Source organism: Cottoperca gobio, chromosome 22 (genome assembly GCF_900634415.1).
Source record: "Cottoperca gobio chromosome 22, fCotGob3.1, whole genome shotgun sequence".
Lineage (NCBI taxonomy): Eukaryota > Metazoa > Chordata > Actinopteri > Perciformes > Bovichtidae > Cottoperca > Cottoperca gobio.
In genome coordinates, this window is record NC_041376.1 from 5,551,950 (window position 1) to 5,569,191 (window position 17,242).

Below are 17,242 nucleotides of genomic sequence, written 5' to 3' on the forward strand. Positions count from 1 at the left end.
TTTTCTGTGGCCACTCTACTGCAAAGTCCTTTAAGTGGGTATTCTGATAATACTCATGTACTGGTATATTAATATTTGTTTGATATATATTTTCATACAAATATAGTAATTAATTTAATTTAATTAATTAATATTTAATCCATGGGAAGTTGCAGTCCTTTAAAAAAAGAATGAAAATATTCACAAAAGGGAGAATTTTGGGACCTAAAAATGGATTTGCAGCAAAAGAAAAAGGTTGACTGCTAGCTTACACGTCGGCAGCATCTGAAAAGTGTCAACTGTGGCAGAAAAGCCCTGCGGAGAATTACCTTTTGTCAAATACAGAGATAGAAATGCACCCTCTGGCTCTCCCATTCTACTAATTATATCCCCGAACACAGAGGTAACTAAGGCCTTTAGAGCAGAGCGTTGACCAAGTTCAACCCCGTACTGGTTAAATATTAAGCACCAGTGACTCTGAGTGGTCACAGGCTTAGTAATGGGACTCTGCTGCTGTGTCACCAGCAGGAGAGGAACCCGCTGCACTGACAGGAAACACAACCACCGTCTCAGGTTTCCCTGTTTAACAGTGAGACAATGCATGTTGTGGGACTGGGTTTGAGATGCAGCCTGGATTCATTAGGGAAGGTATTTGTCAAAGATGTCAGCTTTTTGTTGCCCTATACAAAGTTTCCATTCCTGGCTGTCTGCTTTTTCTTGTCGTTAGCAGAAGAGCATTCCCAGAGTCCAATGAAGAATAGTTGGAAAGTTGGTTATGCACCAAGGAAGAACTGAATATATTTAGGTGCATATAGCTCCACCATGTGGTCAGCATTTATCTTTGTTTGTGCTCCTAAATGCTCAAATATAAAGGTGTTATTTCCCCATTTCCATATACACACATGTTCTGCCACTGAATATGTTTTACAAGACAATAACATATCCTTTCATTTTATTATGGTTGCTAAATAATGTTAAGCATGGGCCATGATGCTTAAATGCATTCAGTAACTGCAACCTCATTTAAATGGCTTGTGCAGGATCATAAATTCAATCTGATTTATCTGACCCACTTGAAATGTTGCACAATAAATCCCTCAGCTGGAGTTTGGTGTTCCAGATAAGGGAGAAAGGATTTCTGGCACAACTTCACCTACTTCCATTGAGCGAGGAGGAGGGAGCGAGTCTCCAGAAGTAGTGTGATGAGCCTGATGAAGGACACAAGCTGAAACGCGTCGGTATCACAATTAAGTCTTTCGTCACTTTACAAGTGTTGGTGGAGGTTTTAGATACTTTATCAAGTTTACCTTTCATGTACTTTAAAGCAGATCTGGATCCAACCACAGTTGACAAACTTCTAAACATGTTTTGAATATTAAAGTCACACATTTAGGGATCACAGATGTAGCTTCTTAGAGGATCAACTGATAGAATCGCTCTAAATCACATAATTGTATTTATTCTGCTTATTTTGGGGTGAAATTAAGAGAAGACGTTCTTTTTCGATTAGGCAATGTGCAGCAGGACATATGTTGAGCAGTAAGTCATACTCTGTGGAGCATTGGGATATAACAGGAGGAGCAGAGGTGTGTTTATCATCATGTCCGCTTTAGTGTGCACACACACACACACAACTCATCTCCAAACCCTGTTTCTGACATTTTTATAGCATTAGAAAATAGAAAACAACTTCAGTCATTGATATTTCTTTACTAACTAAGCATAACTTAAGACATAAAACATAACTTTATACAGTTTTAAATATGCTGGTACAGTTCAGTACAAAAATAAAGGCAGTGAAACGTCTCCACACACAAACACCATCCGTCACATACTGTCGCTCAGAACACATGAATGCTGGGTGAACCAGTTTGGCACTTATATAACAAAGCATGGCTTAGAAATACTGTATGATAATTTGTTTTGCGTTTTCTCTTTGTACATCAGGACCACAGTGAAAGCTTTGATTTGGAGTATCCACGGACGCTGAACAGCCACTAGATGGTGCTTTGGATCCACAAGTGAAAGTTAGAATACTTTTAGATTCTCGGCCAACACTTAGATGTTTGGTACACGCCAAACGTCTTTACTGATGTCCGACTTTTTCATGCTACAACGTCTTTTGAGTAGTCCACACGGTCTCTTTTTTTTAATGATGATACCAGGATGTCCATGGCAAGTCCATCTTCTCATTGCACCTTTTCAGACAAAAAAAGTGCTCAACTGGAAAAGATGCAATAAAGAAGAAAATCCCAGATTCTCGTTGGAAGTCCTCTCATGGCCACAGCTGGTATTCGCACAAAATGTCCAGAGCAAAATGTCTTATAATTCCCATATACGAATACTATCTCTCTTTCTCACACACACATAGACAAAAACACACTCACTCAGTTCTTTTCTTGACTTGATTTCTGCTCGTAAAGGCAGCGGGTGCTAGGATTTATCCCCTTGGAGAACCTGAGTTAAAAGACAAAATCTGTTACAAATCATCTTTTTATAATGCGCAATAATCCGCATGCATGTGTGTGATTTAGATTTGAATACACACGTGTGTCCCCCCTGCATTAGTGATGCTTACCTACCTGGTTGCGGGCTTTGTGGGATTTCTGCATCAGCACTCTCCACTGGTCGTACAGCTTCATGGATATGCTGCTGCAGCCGTAGGCGTGTTTGCGCACCCACCCGAAGAACTGCTTCAGCTCCCTGCGCAGGGTGGAGTTGGAGTCCCCGCTGGACTTTGAGTCACAGGAGCCCGACATCAACCGCTCTGCGTGAACGGAAGAACAGGAAGGGAACAGAGGGAGAATGAAACGGGAGTCAGACTGGCTTTGGTGTTGTGTAATGAGACATCTCTCCGAGCAGCAGGGGTGCTGGTGAAGGGTTACATTCCAAGAAGAAGAAGAAGAAGAAGAAGAAGAAGAAGAAGAAGAAGAAGAAGAAGAAGAAGAAGAAGAAGAAGAAGAAGAAGAAGAAGAAGAAGAAGAAGAAGAAGAAGAAGAAGAAGAAGAAGAAGAAGAAGAAGAAGAAGAAGAAGAAGAAGAAGAAGAAGAAGAGATGGCTCAAGATGTGTAGTGTACTGTATGTGTGTGCCAGTGTTACATACACAGAGAGCTTTGAAAACAGACTTTTCTTTCAGTCTGATACTTTTGCCAAAACTCATAGGAAGCTCTGGTAAACAATTAAAGGCAAATTAAAGTGTTACAACCCATGTTTTATTTTCATAGTCATGGCCATCAGTTGTGATAACTTTTACTCAGGGGAAGCAACAGGTAGCCACAGTGAAAAGCAGGAATTAAATTGTGTTCAGAGTTTCTTTATTGACCTTTTTTTACCCATTCTTTGCGAAGCCCTTTGTGTTGCAACTACATGTTACATAATCAAAGTCTGGTTTGACTGTATAATGTTTTGTTTGGCAATAATGTAATTCGGTTTGGCTATGATCTTTGAATTGATTTGATTTGATTTGACTGATGCAGCTGCCATAAATAAAACTGCCAATACAATGCAAAACAGGCTGGAAGAATGATAAAGAAATGTATAACAGCTCCATCTACTTCTACGAACAAGTGGTGCTCCGTGGTACAAAACAAGTTTTAGTGGCACAAATTGCCTCTTAAAATGTACCAAAAATGCTCTCGTAAACTGAGATCAAGAGCAAGAGAAATGACTTCTGAGTAGTCGTGTGAGTGTGTGTGTGTATGAGTGTGTGCTCACCACTGTGGGGTGTGGATGCAGCAGTAGGATGGCTCCACTCGCTCCAGATCCCAGCTTTACGAGAGCCGTAGATACCCACGGGGTTACAGCGAACCTGGACAAAATACACCGTTCCAGGTCTCAGTCCAGCCAATCTACAAGATGTCTGATTCCCAACATCATCCATCACCTACATGAACAAAAAAGAAAAAGATCCAAACACTGAAGAGTTAGAGATCTGACCGCAATATTGAATACCAATGTGCATAAACTAAAACACAGAGCAGAGACAAGACGTAGAAAACACAACCACAAACCATGCACAGACCTAAGCATGCATGCACACCACATTGTTTAGTGACTGCTGATCAGCATGTTTATGAAAATGTTTTAATGTAACCGTGCCTGCTGGGTAAAAATCTGCTCTCTATTACTTATTACAGAGCTGGATATTCTGAGAAAGACACACACACACACACACACACAGGAGAATTTAAAAGTACTCAACGGTTACAAGACAGCTGAAATAAAGAGCGAATAGATAGAGAGAGAACGAGACACCCACACACTGCAGTTAATAATCTTTTCTAATAGTCCCCACTTTCTGTCTGGCATTCAGTCTGTAAACACTTGTTAAGAACGACTACAACAGAAAACAGAACATGGAAATTACAGGCATCAGAGGGCTAATGATGTGACGCGGGGAAGCCAAATCAGCAGACGTTACCGCTGAGTGTCTTTACAGCCATATTGAAGGCATTAACAGCTGAGATGTATCCCTCCATTCCTCAACATGACCTCATGATTAGGGCCGGTTCAGAGGGAAAACGGCGTTTTGTTTTCACCACCAAACCCTGAACGCCGCATTGGATCTAAGTCCCTCTCTCCTTCTTCGAAAACGGTCTCATCCCTCCGCCGCCTCCCTCCACTCCCCTTCTTTTCTTTTTCCACTTTGCGAGCAAAGACTTGCTTATATTACATCTGTGTAATTCCCCCTTAATTACTGGAGAATCTTCACTTGAACCCAGAGGACTCAAACGAATCCTGGGAAGCGCCATCTGCACGGCTGAAGGTTTTACACTGTATTTTTCATTCATTAAAAGTTTGAGCGGAGGTATACACAGTGGCTCTGGCCTGTGTTTTTCTCCTGATCAAAACCTGACTTCTAGATGTATGGTTTCTGAACTGTTGACCCATCTGGCAGCAGAAGCCTCAATCAGAATAGATTAGGGGTGATTACAGCATTAGGATGAGAAACAGCTGCAGTGATATATCTGTTTGTGTCCACGAGACAAAGAGAACAGATGTATGTCTTTATAACTGTGTGTCCTTATCATGTACCTTCCAGTCTTGGCTGTCCTCCAGTCTGTAGCGGATCTGGTATTTGGCCTGAAACAGGAAGTCTTTGAGAGCAGGCGGGGCCTCCCAGCGAACACTCAGCTGGTCCTCTAACTGCCCGACACGACTGACAGCCACACCTGATGGAGGGTCCGTGGTGACTGGAGGAAGAAAAGATGGAGGAGGTTATTGAGTAAGAAGATCTGACCAAGAGGTGAACCGATGAAAGAAATCAGAATGGTTCCAACATCTCAAACATGTAATACCCTAACCCCATCACATCCACTTCTAACAAGTCAGGCCCAGAATGCATTCAAATGTGTCTGTAATGAAGTCTTAGTTTTGGTCTAACTGCTGATGATATCGGCCTATATAGCTCCTGAAAGCTAGCTGCTAGTTAGCTTCTCCAGCTAGTTGCTAGCTTTGTCAGTTGTTTTGTGCCGAGCCGTAGTGTACGGACCTGTAACAGAGATGTTGTACTAAAAACAGCTCATAGTCACTACGAGCGACTCCGTTCACATTACATTTGATCCATCGTTAACATAGAAATATGAGAGAAGCTTTAAGGATTTCAGAAATGTCTTAAAAAAGAGTGTATGTGTCTGACCTGCTGGATTTCTAGTGTGTGATTATAATAACATCAGTGCAACATCTCAAATGTCTACACAATGATTTCATGAATCTGGAGTAATGTGTCCTTTATTACATCCATTAACAAGTATATTTCTATGTTAACTTAATAATAAACTTCTGGTGGATATTTGGCCAAGATTACAATTTTTTAGCCAAAGTTTCATAGCTTAAGGCTTCTTTCTACATTTTAGTGTTTGCAGGGTCAAGAAATCCACTCAATTCCAATTTAAAGCGCCAGGACTGATGTCTTTATGTGTAACAGCTCAGTGAAGGATTGTTTGGCGGTGGCGGAGGTTTATGGTTTCTGAGTGCCTTATAGTTTCTGAAGAGTTGACTTGTGCGAGCTGGAAGAGGCTTTTTCATCTGACAATGATTATCTTTTCGACAAACAAACACGAGCTGACAGACCATTATTTTAACTTTCCTTATGTTTTGTTTTTGAGATTGTTTCAATATCAACTTCAGTTGCTTTTCATAATGTCATCCCTTTCCATAAACAAACAAGACGAACCCAGGGGAAAGAAGAAGATGGGAAAGATTCGGTGGAGGAGGGAAACTGGGAGCTGACATGAGAGTCTTAGATTTGTTTCTGGGCCCCAGTGTTCGGAGGAACCGGCGACTTTCTCTCAACTAAAATGTGTAACTGCAGACTTGTCAGTTCATAGTCAGGGGTGATAAAACAAACAATTTAAACCCAATGGTGGCACGCATATTTCAGAAAATTGTTTATTTTTAACACAAAAGTGGAGGAAAACTAAAGTTTTTCTTAGTATTTCAGATTAGAGAAGAGAGGAGTTGATAAAAACAAAAGATGATATGGTTTCAATTATTCCTGTGCTCACAGCAATTCGCTTCACAAGCTTTACAAGTGTTTTATGGACTGTCTTTGCTCCACGTTTTGCCTCTCAGGCTTCAAAGAGGCTACTGCCCTACCCTCTGATTGCTAAATGTTTGGACGAAGCTTAAAATAAGGACTGCCAGCAACACTCAGGTCTTCAAAATCTGCACATGAATCCATATTTGTGTGTTTGCTTGAACATCAATACAAGAAGATACCCTAAATGACGGTGATCTTTGTAGTAAAGATCCAATATACATAAAAACGGGACGTTTCATAATAATGTATTTTAAGCTTGATTGATGTAAATATAAATGACATTCAGATATTTCTTTTGAGATGACAATCTATGACGTCATTCCTGTTTTTTCAAGGCAATTATTCCGTTATCACAAGATCTAAAGAAAACAAGATAATTAACTTGTGTAACGATTGCAACCGCGGCCTCTCTTGATTTCCGTAGAATAGCTAGAAGGTAAAACATTTTTAAATGGTACTTTTAATAAAGAATAAAGTCATGTGTCCGCTGATAAGAGGAAATGCGTTGCTCCTTTACATTATGTGCATTTGGCAATAAAAGTCAATGAGACATGGCAAATTACAGATGAATCATTGTTAACATATGTTTGTGTCATCCCTAAACATGTCGGAGTCAGACACCAATACACCGCTAGTCTCTCTGTTCAGAGGGTTCCCCTGAGGAATGCAGAGAATGCAGAGAAAACTGGAGGTGTTTTCGCCTCGCCTTCATAACTGATTGGACAGGACCGTAGATGTGACTCACAGCACCTCCATGCAGGTGTGGTTGCTGTGTTTTATTACCTGCTACTGTTGTGGAAACTGATTGCATGAGAAGAATGGCCAGGGCAACCTGAGCGAAACAAAACCCCCGCACACACACACACAAGTCCAGAATCCGCCTACACTCCGTTTCTATACTGTTACCAGGCCCTGCCCTGCCCTCGGGGTAAGTAAACAGGTGTGCGTGCATACATTAGGGAATGGAAAAGGGATTTCAGTTTGATGGACGCTTGTTTCCTCGCCAGTGACGTGTTTACCTCGAACACTCTAAATGGTTTTCCTCTTGGTACATTTCCTCGACACCGCTAGGAGCATGTTGAACCAGGTGAAGAGCTCCGAGCTAATCATGTTGTATTATTTCAGGTCCAAGTCTTAAAGCCTCAAAGCCCAAACTCCTCAGGCCTCGAGGGTCTGCAGGCAGGCGGCTCGGAGACGGGATTATGTTCGAGGATCAGTGTGGAACATTCCAACACTACATAAAAGGGGGTTAAGCGAGTGTTTTCTGTGTGTGTGTGTCTCTGTATGTGTGTCCAGTGAGCATGAGTAAAGAGAAAATGAGCTCATCAAAAGAGAGGGCGTTTCCATTTGTCACACACCTACGCCTGTCCAGGTGTGTGCATGAATATGTGTGTGTGTGTGTGTGTGTGTGTGTGTGTGTGTGTGTGTGTGTGTGTGTGTGTGTGTGTGTGTGTGTGTGTGTTTTATGGGATAATGAGAGAAGAGAAGAATTTTGATCTTGTGGTCCATTTGCTTAAACCGCACTAAGCTAGGCAACGAACCACATAACAAAGCTTTAAAAGGGAACACCGCTCAGTATCTATCAGTGCAAAGCTGGATGAGTACTTATGAACAATTTTCTCTCCCAAAAGTCAGAAGCCACAGAACACAAGACAATGTCCTATCTGTAGGAATAAAACAGATGAATTTATAAAGTGAAGTGATACCTTTTAACATTTTATGGGAGCTAATTTGAGGCTAAAGCTCAAGCCATTGATGGTTCCCAACCTGTGGGTCTGAGGGGTCATGAGATGATAAAGAAGTGCAGGAATGAACCGCTTAACTTAGCTTTAACTTTATCAAGTCATTTTATTTCTCTCTGTCTGAAAGTATCACACACATCTTGTTGGATCTTGGACCTGTATGATCTTAGCACTACATTCACCTCAAACTGCAGTTTAGATTTATTTGGTGTCTTTGGAAACTTCGATTTTCTTTGTTTGAATTTCACTAGAATTTTAAATAAACTTCTGAGTTAATATTCTGCACAAAGTTCTGTGTTTTTTTAATTTAACAGTTTAGGATACATACTTGAAACAGGGATACAGCTAGCCTGACTGCGCAAACTTACTACCAGCCAAGAATATGTCTGGCACAAAACCCCACAAATTGTTGTTATTATACTCAAATGTTTCGCCTGATTAAACAAGCAAGATACAACGTGTTAATTATTAAGCTTTAAAGGTGCTGGAAGGCATATTTTTTTATGTTTAAATCTCTACCCCTGCTTACAGTCTCAATGCTAAGCTAAGATAAGCAGCCTCTGCTCTATCGCTCCAAAGTAACTCAGACACATGAGAGTTAATAAAAGCAAAATGTCAAACTATTCATTTTATTCAACTAATACTAAGATAAACAAATCAATCCTTCAAATGCGTTCATAGGGTCAAGTTAGCTTGAGTTAACATGATCCTTTTATCCAGCTAACATCATGTTAGCCTAACACCATGTTAGCCTAACACCATGTTAGCCTAACACCGTGTTAGCCTAACCTAACACCTTGTTAGCCTAACACCGTGTTAGCCTAACACCTTGTTAGCCTAACACCTTGTTAGCCTAACACCGTGTTAGCCTAACACCTTGTTAGCCTAACACCGTGTTAGCCTAACACCTTGTTAGCCTAACACCGTGTTAGGCTAACACCGTGTTAGCCTAACACCGTGTTAGCTTAACACCTTTTTGTTATTGTTTGCGATATCTGATATTCACATTTGCTATGTTTTTGTTGCTTTTCGTGGTGCATTGATAGACCTGCTGCGAGATTTTGAACGGTTGTTTACTTTTATTATGTTATCTGGAACCAAAGACTAACAATCATTACGAGAGTGGGAAGAGGGGAAAGTTACAAAGTCCCTCAGTGATTGAACTGCTCACTGGTCATAGACGTGTAACCTGTGATGAGGGGTCGCAGGTAGACAAAGGCTGGTATCCACTGTCCTGTATTATAGCCTTACGGCTCATTGACAATGGGATCTAACCTCTACAAAACAATGAAAGAAAGAGGGTCAAAGTTCACTTTCTTCTCACACTCACCCACGTCTAGGATGTCGAGTGTGATGACATCGGAGGTAGCCCGGCCCAGCTGGTTGGAGGCCTCCACCCAGATCTCATAGGGCGTGAAGAGGTGCAGGTCCCGAGTGATGCTGCAGGAGTAAGGCTGCGTATGAGTGTAATCCTCACACTCCTTCTCCTTGCCATACCACCTGGGAGGAAAACAGAAAACAGTTTATTGTATAATGTGTTACCAGTTAAGAGTTTATGTGTCACAAGTGGTTTTATTAAGTGCATATTTACACTAATCTGACCCCAGCAAGAGATCTCCACGCAGTCAGCATGCCTGTCGGCACTGCATGTCAAGTCATTTCCCTTTTGGTTCTTTTGAATTGCTGATTTGCTATTAAGAAATGTGAATAGAGCTTATAACCGCATCTGAAACGTATTTTTGAAAATATATCGTTCCCAGATGAAAATCTGTTTTTCCTAATTCTCATGAAATGTGACTTTTCTACAGACGATGGTCTTTCACCCTCTGGCAACAATGATGTTATTTTTCTTAAAACAGGATCTGCCAAAGAAATGGTATGTTGTCCTGTTTCCAGCTCCAATTTAGCTTGTTTCTGGGGCTTATATTCAGGCATTTTCAGCATCATAAAAAGTCTCCTGAAAAAAACTAGATTTTGACTGGGAATATATTCAACATTTACAAGTTGAACCAATTTGAACAAATCTGGTTTTGTTTGGACTTGGCTTGGTCTTCAATTCCTTTATTAACCGGCATATGGCACGGCCACTGGACTATTAGTATGTTGTACTAATTCTAGCTGTATGTGAACGTTGTCTGTGTGCTCTTATTTAATTGAGTTATGATTGAGAATAAGGGGATTTGTGGCATCAATTATGTTAAAAAGGTCTTTAAATTAAATTTAAATTCTGATATTTGGATTGTTAGCTAAATGACCTGTCACAATGAATATTTTCTGCAGTGTAGCTGTAGCTTGTGTGTGTGTGTGTGTGTGTGTGTGTGTGTGTGTGTGTGTGTGTGTGTGTGTGTGTGTGTGTGTGTGTGTGTACCTGAGCTTGTACTTGAATGTGTACTGTGTGCTAATGTTAGTCTCTCCTTTTCCTCCTGGAGCCCAGCTGCAAGTCAGGTCTTTGGTGTTCCTGGACCAGCAGGTCAGATTGACCGGCTTCTCTGGTGGCACTGGGACAGAAAGAGGGACACATGGATAGACGGAGATAAAAGAGGAAGAAAATTGACATGAGAGACAAGGGTGAGGAGAAGGGAGAGTAGAGAGGAGAAGGTGGAGGGTCAATGAGGGTACAAAGGTACGTCCAGCCATTACTTGAGCCCCTTCCTCCTCCTGAGTGTAATTCACCCACTAGTGATGTTCCTCAGAAATTGGTGTGTTATTTTCTTAATTTGTGTGTGTGAGTGTGTGTGTGTGTGTGTGTGTGTGTGTGTGTGTGTGTGTGTGTGTGTGTGTGTGTGTGTGTGTGTGTGTGCTGTCTAATTTGGTCAGACTCGGGATCCCTGCCAACATTCCTCGTCTTTCAGAACACAGGGTGCTCAGCGTCACCAGTCTCACCAGTGTCGCACAGAGATTAGGATCCCGACTGCATCTCCGTGTGTGTGTGTGTGTGTGTGTGTGTGTGTGTGTGTGTGTGTGTGTGTGTGTGTGTGTGTGTGTGTGTGTGTGTGTGTGTGTACATTAATGTTAGTGTGTTTGACAAAATGCAAGCCTGTGTTTCTTCACAGTTTTGTCATTTTTCATCTCATCACCTTTCACAGTCTTAGGAATGAAATGTATTTTTCTGTATATGGGAACTGCAAGAAAATGAGTAACAAAAATAGCAAAAGCTCTGAGTGTGTACTGTAGGAACATTTTTAGAGAGATGCTACTCTTTACTTCAAAGGGCTGTTCGAGAGTTAAAGGATGTGCCAGGTTTATTACATAACTTGGGTCTTCAGCCATTATTCCAATTGATAATATGGATTTATTTCCTAGAATGTCTAACTATTTCTTGAAGGTAAGGACTGCCCCTTGAGAATATAAAGTTATTATAAGGCATCGCAGTAACAATATCACAAGATAAAGGTTACTGCTGGGCAATGCATTATGTAAAAAAGCTGGTCCTCATACATATAGAAGATCAAACATGTGTGTGTGTGTAAAATGAGCCATGCCCCGTGAGTGATTGTGCGAGTAATGGACCACACAGGTGGTCGAAGCGTCACACAGTGACACACTCATGGAGGCCTCTCACTGGCCTGAAGGCAGGAACACTAAACATTAAATACAGAACTTAAAGATCTGCACACTATTTCCTTGTTGTTTCCCTTTATTCACACGTTCCTTTTTATCGTTAACTAACAGTGAAGAAGAGTCAAATGCACACACATATTCCTCAGAGAAATGTTGGCCGAATAAATATACTATTAAAATAAAATAACATAAATAAAGCGGAGAAATCATCTAACTTACTCCCGACGTAGAGGCAGGAGCCAGCCAAGATGTGTCCCTTGTGGTTGTGACAGACCAGGTTGTCGCCGGACGTCTGCCTGGAGGCGTTGAGTCCGGCTAACGTCACGCTGAGGTTGGTCGGGCTCAGCACTCTGTACAGGGAGCCGGGCAGCTGTTGACCGTTGAGCGTCCAGAACAGAGAGCTGGCATGGACGCCCAGGTCGGGGTGGACCCAGCAACTGGCGGTCAGGTTGGACCCCATTCGGAGGACGGGGTCCTGCGGGTAAATAACTGCTACATCTGGAGGAGGACAGGAGGACAGTTGATGAGGTCAGTTTTAGGGTTTTGGGCAATTGGATGAATATATTGTCTGAGTACATCGCCGGTCATATTTTGTCATTTTATTTTGCTAATTTAATGGTCTCCCCCTGAAGAACGCGTGAGAGCTGCTGCTTCTTTAGTGATTTTGTTTGATAATTTGCCTACGTTCATTTATCTGCAGTTTGATTATGTTTCTGTAGTCTCTGGTTTTTAATCCTTTAATACAGTTGGCAAGCTCTACAGGAAAGATGCTGAATAAATAAATGCTATTGCTATCATTTATCATATTGTACAGCTGACACACAAGTGGCAAACTGCAAAAAATAGTTAGAGAAACTAACATCTCAACACACTAGTACTTATATCTATTTATTAATAATTGTGAATGTTTTAATTAATATCTTTTTGCGTGAATCATGTCGTTGTGATGTATGTAATTTCTTCTCAGGTCTCTCTTGCTGCTGTTGCAAGAGAAGAGGATTAAAGAGTTTATTTCTTTAGATTAGAGGATAATAATAAAAAAAGTAGCCCACCTAAGTAGACGCCACAATGAAAACCGCGTAAGTAAGATGATTTCTAAGCAGAAATGAGTGAGAGCGTCAACATTTTTGTCAGACCACCACAAATCTGCGCCCCCGGGGGCCACGTCTGTTCGCCTGCCAGCCACCTTACGCTGACAGACATTGTGTGGTGCTTTAAGGAGGAGCCGCCTTTGATAAAGTGAATTCAACTGTAACTACACACCGATATCAATATCACAACCCACAACTCCAGCTTTGACACAACACTTCCACACATTTATGCACACACACGAAGACAAACAAACACATGCGCAAGTGGGGTGGTTGGCTTTGTCACTGGATACGGCGGTTCTTAATAATATGCTGATCCAGCTGAATAACAATCAGTGTTTATGTATTTCAGGCGCTGAGGACAGGACATTGCCCCGGAGCGGGGTGTGAAGCCCCTTTACAACACAGCGATAGACACAATTACTGCTGTTTATTGTCTCTGCTTGACACGCTCGCTGGAGGAAATGGCTTGTAAAATATTATTTGTTTGGAGAGTGCTTGAAGCACAGCTCTGATCAGGGCAGGGGATGAGTTTAACCACAGTGGAGGATGGAGATATTGGGCAAGGGACCACTCTGTTTCAGCAAGACATTCATTCTTTGGTGGACTGAAAACACTTTTCTTTATGCTGTCTGTCTTCAGAAAGGTACGTGACACCCCCCCCCACCCTCTTTCAAAAGAACGGTTGACTCTCCACTCATCCATGCAACAAATCCTTCACATCCCTCAGTCTGCTGTACAATACACATACATGTGCGGACGAGCCAAGTGGAAGTAGTCACGCAACATTTAGTGACAATGAGCCGTGCAACACAATCTGAAAGGAGGACCGAGGAGACGGCGGATGTTTTCGTTTGTTTTTCATAAAGCATTACATTTTAGGTATTTAACTGATGTTCCTATTTGGCGAGGGATTATCGTGTCTAGCATCAAATCAAATTAGGACAAGTACAGGCAGGAGAAATAGGACATGTAGGAGCTTTTTCAGGATTTTACGTGTTTCAGAGTCAAATATTTGTTATTAAATGATCATATCTAACATAAATACCTCTTTATATGCGAACAGGACATGTAAACTCTAACTAATTCTACCAATGGGTTCAAATAAAGTAACCTGAACTTTATTGGATCATGAGCTGCACTAAAAACTAATTATATGTTGGTAAGAAAATTCCACAATTAAACTGTTTTATTTCAGTGGCATCTGTAAACCACAGCACGCTGAGTGAAAGGGAGCAACCCTCCATTATTATAGTGAATAAAACAGTAATGACCAATTAGGCCCTGTAATAAACAGCAGGGCAGCTTATGATCAAGGCCCATTGTCTTCTCTAAGCCCCTGAAACTATACTTTCTTTTATTAGCGCCTTTCAAACTGGATGAATAACAGGAGATCCTCTCAGAGGAGCTGTTCTTTGCCAGTGAGCTCACCATAAAAACTAATCCAGCCACTTAACAGGGGAAGCGGACATAACTTTGATTTATTTACGTTACTGTGCATTAAGCTGCCGGTTAACATTCTCCAAAACCCGAGCAAATGATGTCACTGTTTGGTTGCGCTTCGTAAAGCCTCCATGCTCTCCATGTGTTAAACGAATTATAGTCTTAACTTGTTGAAATGCAGCCTCCTGGGAGATGCAGGGATACAACTGATATAGTTCAGCAGGAGCACATCAATAACAGGAGGTGTCAAGTGGACACTGTGGCATTTATCCTTCTTAAATGTGTGGATCCAAGCGAGTGGACCCTTAAAATCTGTTGGGGTTATTTTGCATTGGAAACATAATTCACATTATTACCCAATGAACTGTGATTCTTATGTGTCCCTGGGATTTACATATTCCATCTTCCTATGGAAACCCTATATCTTTGGTGCTCTTAGTGGAGTTTAAGTTACCTTTTAGTGTTTGTATCCTCTTTAATATCACTCTAATATTCCTATGATAACATTATTAAAAGTTTGCAATGACTAATATCCTTCTAAAATATGAATTATATCCCATATGATATCAATATAATATTCTTATTGGGCCTTGTAGAGTTTGTTAACACCCTTCTTTAACTATATTATCTTTATCCCATGCTATTATATTCCTGTAATATCCCTATGTTTTCTGTTTGCATTGACTAACACCCTTCTATAGTGTGTTGTATCAATTTTTTAACATCTGTTTTATCTTTAAAATAACCCATACCAGAGCAGGACAATGTCACACAGAGCGTTTACAGTCAGATCTTTGGGTGACACATGGATTAAACTGATAGTAGTGCACCAAAAAAGGGGCAGCCTGTACACAACCCATACCCCAAAAAACATACCCCAGCAAGACCATGACTTTGAGCATCGATGGACATCTGTGTGCAACTTACGTGTGGACAAGGACAGCACGCCGGGAGTGTGCAGCAGGAGGAAAATCCAGCAGATATCCAAGACGCCTTTCATTTCCCAACCCCCCCCCCACCAGTTCGTTTGTTTTGTTTTGTATCTCTGTGTTGATTCCTCGTCCTCGTGTTGTTGTGATGTCGCCTTTTTTCTCGATCCTGGATAGAAATTACGCACAGTGTGGAAAGAGGGGAGAGAAAAAACCAGCACGGGTTCAAAAGCTGACTGCTCCGGATTTTATTAACAAGACAACTCAGTTGAAGGAGCGCACTAGAAAAAGTGTGACCCGGTGGAAAAAGTCCCCCTCTGAGAAGCCATAAGGAAACACGTCCTCCGTAAAGGCTAAAAGAGTGAGTATACCGCGTCCTGTTTGCAGTCTTCTCCCTTCTCAATGCTTCCTGCAGCTAAATCATACACAAGTTCATACTTTTTAAGCCCCTCCTCTCTCTCTTCCCACACAGTCGCCAGTCATTTCCCCCCTCTTTCCGTCCTTTCCTTGCTCTTTTTTTTTTTTCAACCTCTCCCTCTTCAGTGATGGGTAGGGGAGTCAGAGCCATTCACTTTCACTGAATCACTGTCTCTGTTACTTTCCATGCCTCAGGTCTCTCTGCTTTACAGTTTTTCACCATAGGAGGCTGTTGAGTCACTGAGAGTTACAGGAAAGGAAATCCTAAAGTGTCTCTTCCTCCTTTTTGTCTCTGCAGAATGTGACACAGACCCTCTTTTTCACACACAAACAACCTATTTATACCCACTTGAGTTGTGAAGTTTTCTCTTTCAATGGTCAGTTTTGAGTCAGACGGGATATCGGCTGCTTTGACAGAACTGCATTATGATGTGTTGAATAATATAGGGGATAGTGGGCTACTGTAGCACCAGTATCCTATCATTCTTATACATGAAAAACACGAGCAATAAAATGCATTCTTGCTCTATTCAATACGCTAGAGCTTTCCTTACTTGGTCTGGTATGACCAGCAGCTTCTGCTACGTGTGCTAATAATTATGCAACTTTTTAGCCTTCAGCATTATCTTGTTTTTGTGACTTTTGGGGATGGTTTTATAAAAAACAGTCAGTCTAACCAGTAGTCAGACTTCAGACGTTTGCCTTCATCTGTTACACAAAGCGGTGTACTTCTGGACTGTCCTTAAAAGGACACATTTTCCATGAATTCTGGGGAAATTAAAACTATTTTCAAACTTAAAACCATGGCTTTGTTCGCCTTTTGGAAGAATTAAATAGTTGGAATGACATGTCCTCACTGCTGTACATTCCCAACATGTAACTAAAGCTCTAATGAGTCTTTCTCTTCTCGCTCCACAACATTGTTAGCAAACCACAAATTGTCAGCGACTTTGGAAACATGGCTCTTAGTTCAGCCTGGGGGTCGGTTGACAAACCTTTTTAGGCTTAAAATAAATCCGTCTATATTTGTGTGAATGTTTCTAACTTGCATATTGTAAAAGCAACATTAAGACTGGTCCAACACTACAGACCAGTCTAAAACATATTGTTGTTTTTTTACTGTAATATTGCACATAAAACATGACCCTGTGGTTTATTCTAAGGGGATTATTCTAAGGGGATTTATGTTTAGAAAATAAGAAAAGATGGTTACTCTTTCTTTGCATGGTGGCCTTAAAATAAACAACAATGTCACGATTGCGGTCCTATTGTTGCTAATTAGACACTGACTAAGCATGAGTCAAAATATGAAACCCCAAAAACGCCCACAAACTGTCGCACTTGCTGCTTATTTATGTCATATTTATTCAACATGACTGTTCAGTCTAGGTGACCTTCATCTAATATGTAAACTATAATCCCAACAGTCCCATTTATACACACAGATTATCCAACCGAAGACACACATAGTCATCAATACACAGGTGTTACATTTCATTTAGCTTTTAGCGACCTCATTGATGTGACATTAATGGCGGC

General features: G+C 41.2%; 1 protein-coding gene across 2 annotated transcripts; it reads right to left on the bottom strand.

Annotated features, from left to right (window-relative positions):
- Positions 1-1,669: 1,669 nt before the first annotated feature.
- Positions 1,670-15,689, bottom strand: crlf1a (cytokine receptor-like factor 1a). 2 transcript variants are annotated; one of them, XM_029460648.1, is made up of 8 exons: positions 15,285-15,689; positions 12,043-12,321; positions 10,631-10,760; positions 9,593-9,762; positions 5,014-5,171; positions 3,694-3,862; positions 2,562-2,746; positions 1,670-2,436 (listed from the first exon to the last, which is right to left on the bottom strand). In XM_029460648.1, the coding sequence occupies exons 1-8, from the start codon at positions 15,355-15,357 to the stop codon at positions 2,413-2,415; spliced, it is 1,188 nt and encodes a 395-aa protein (XP_029316508.1). In that variant the 5' UTR covers positions 15,358-15,689; the 3' UTR covers positions 1,670-2,412. The 2 variants fall into 2 exon arrangements, with proteins under 2 accessions (XP_029316508.1, XP_029316509.1); XM_029460649.1 differs by having other exon boundaries at positions 2,558-2,746.
- Positions 15,690-17,242: the final 1,553 nt, after the last annotated feature.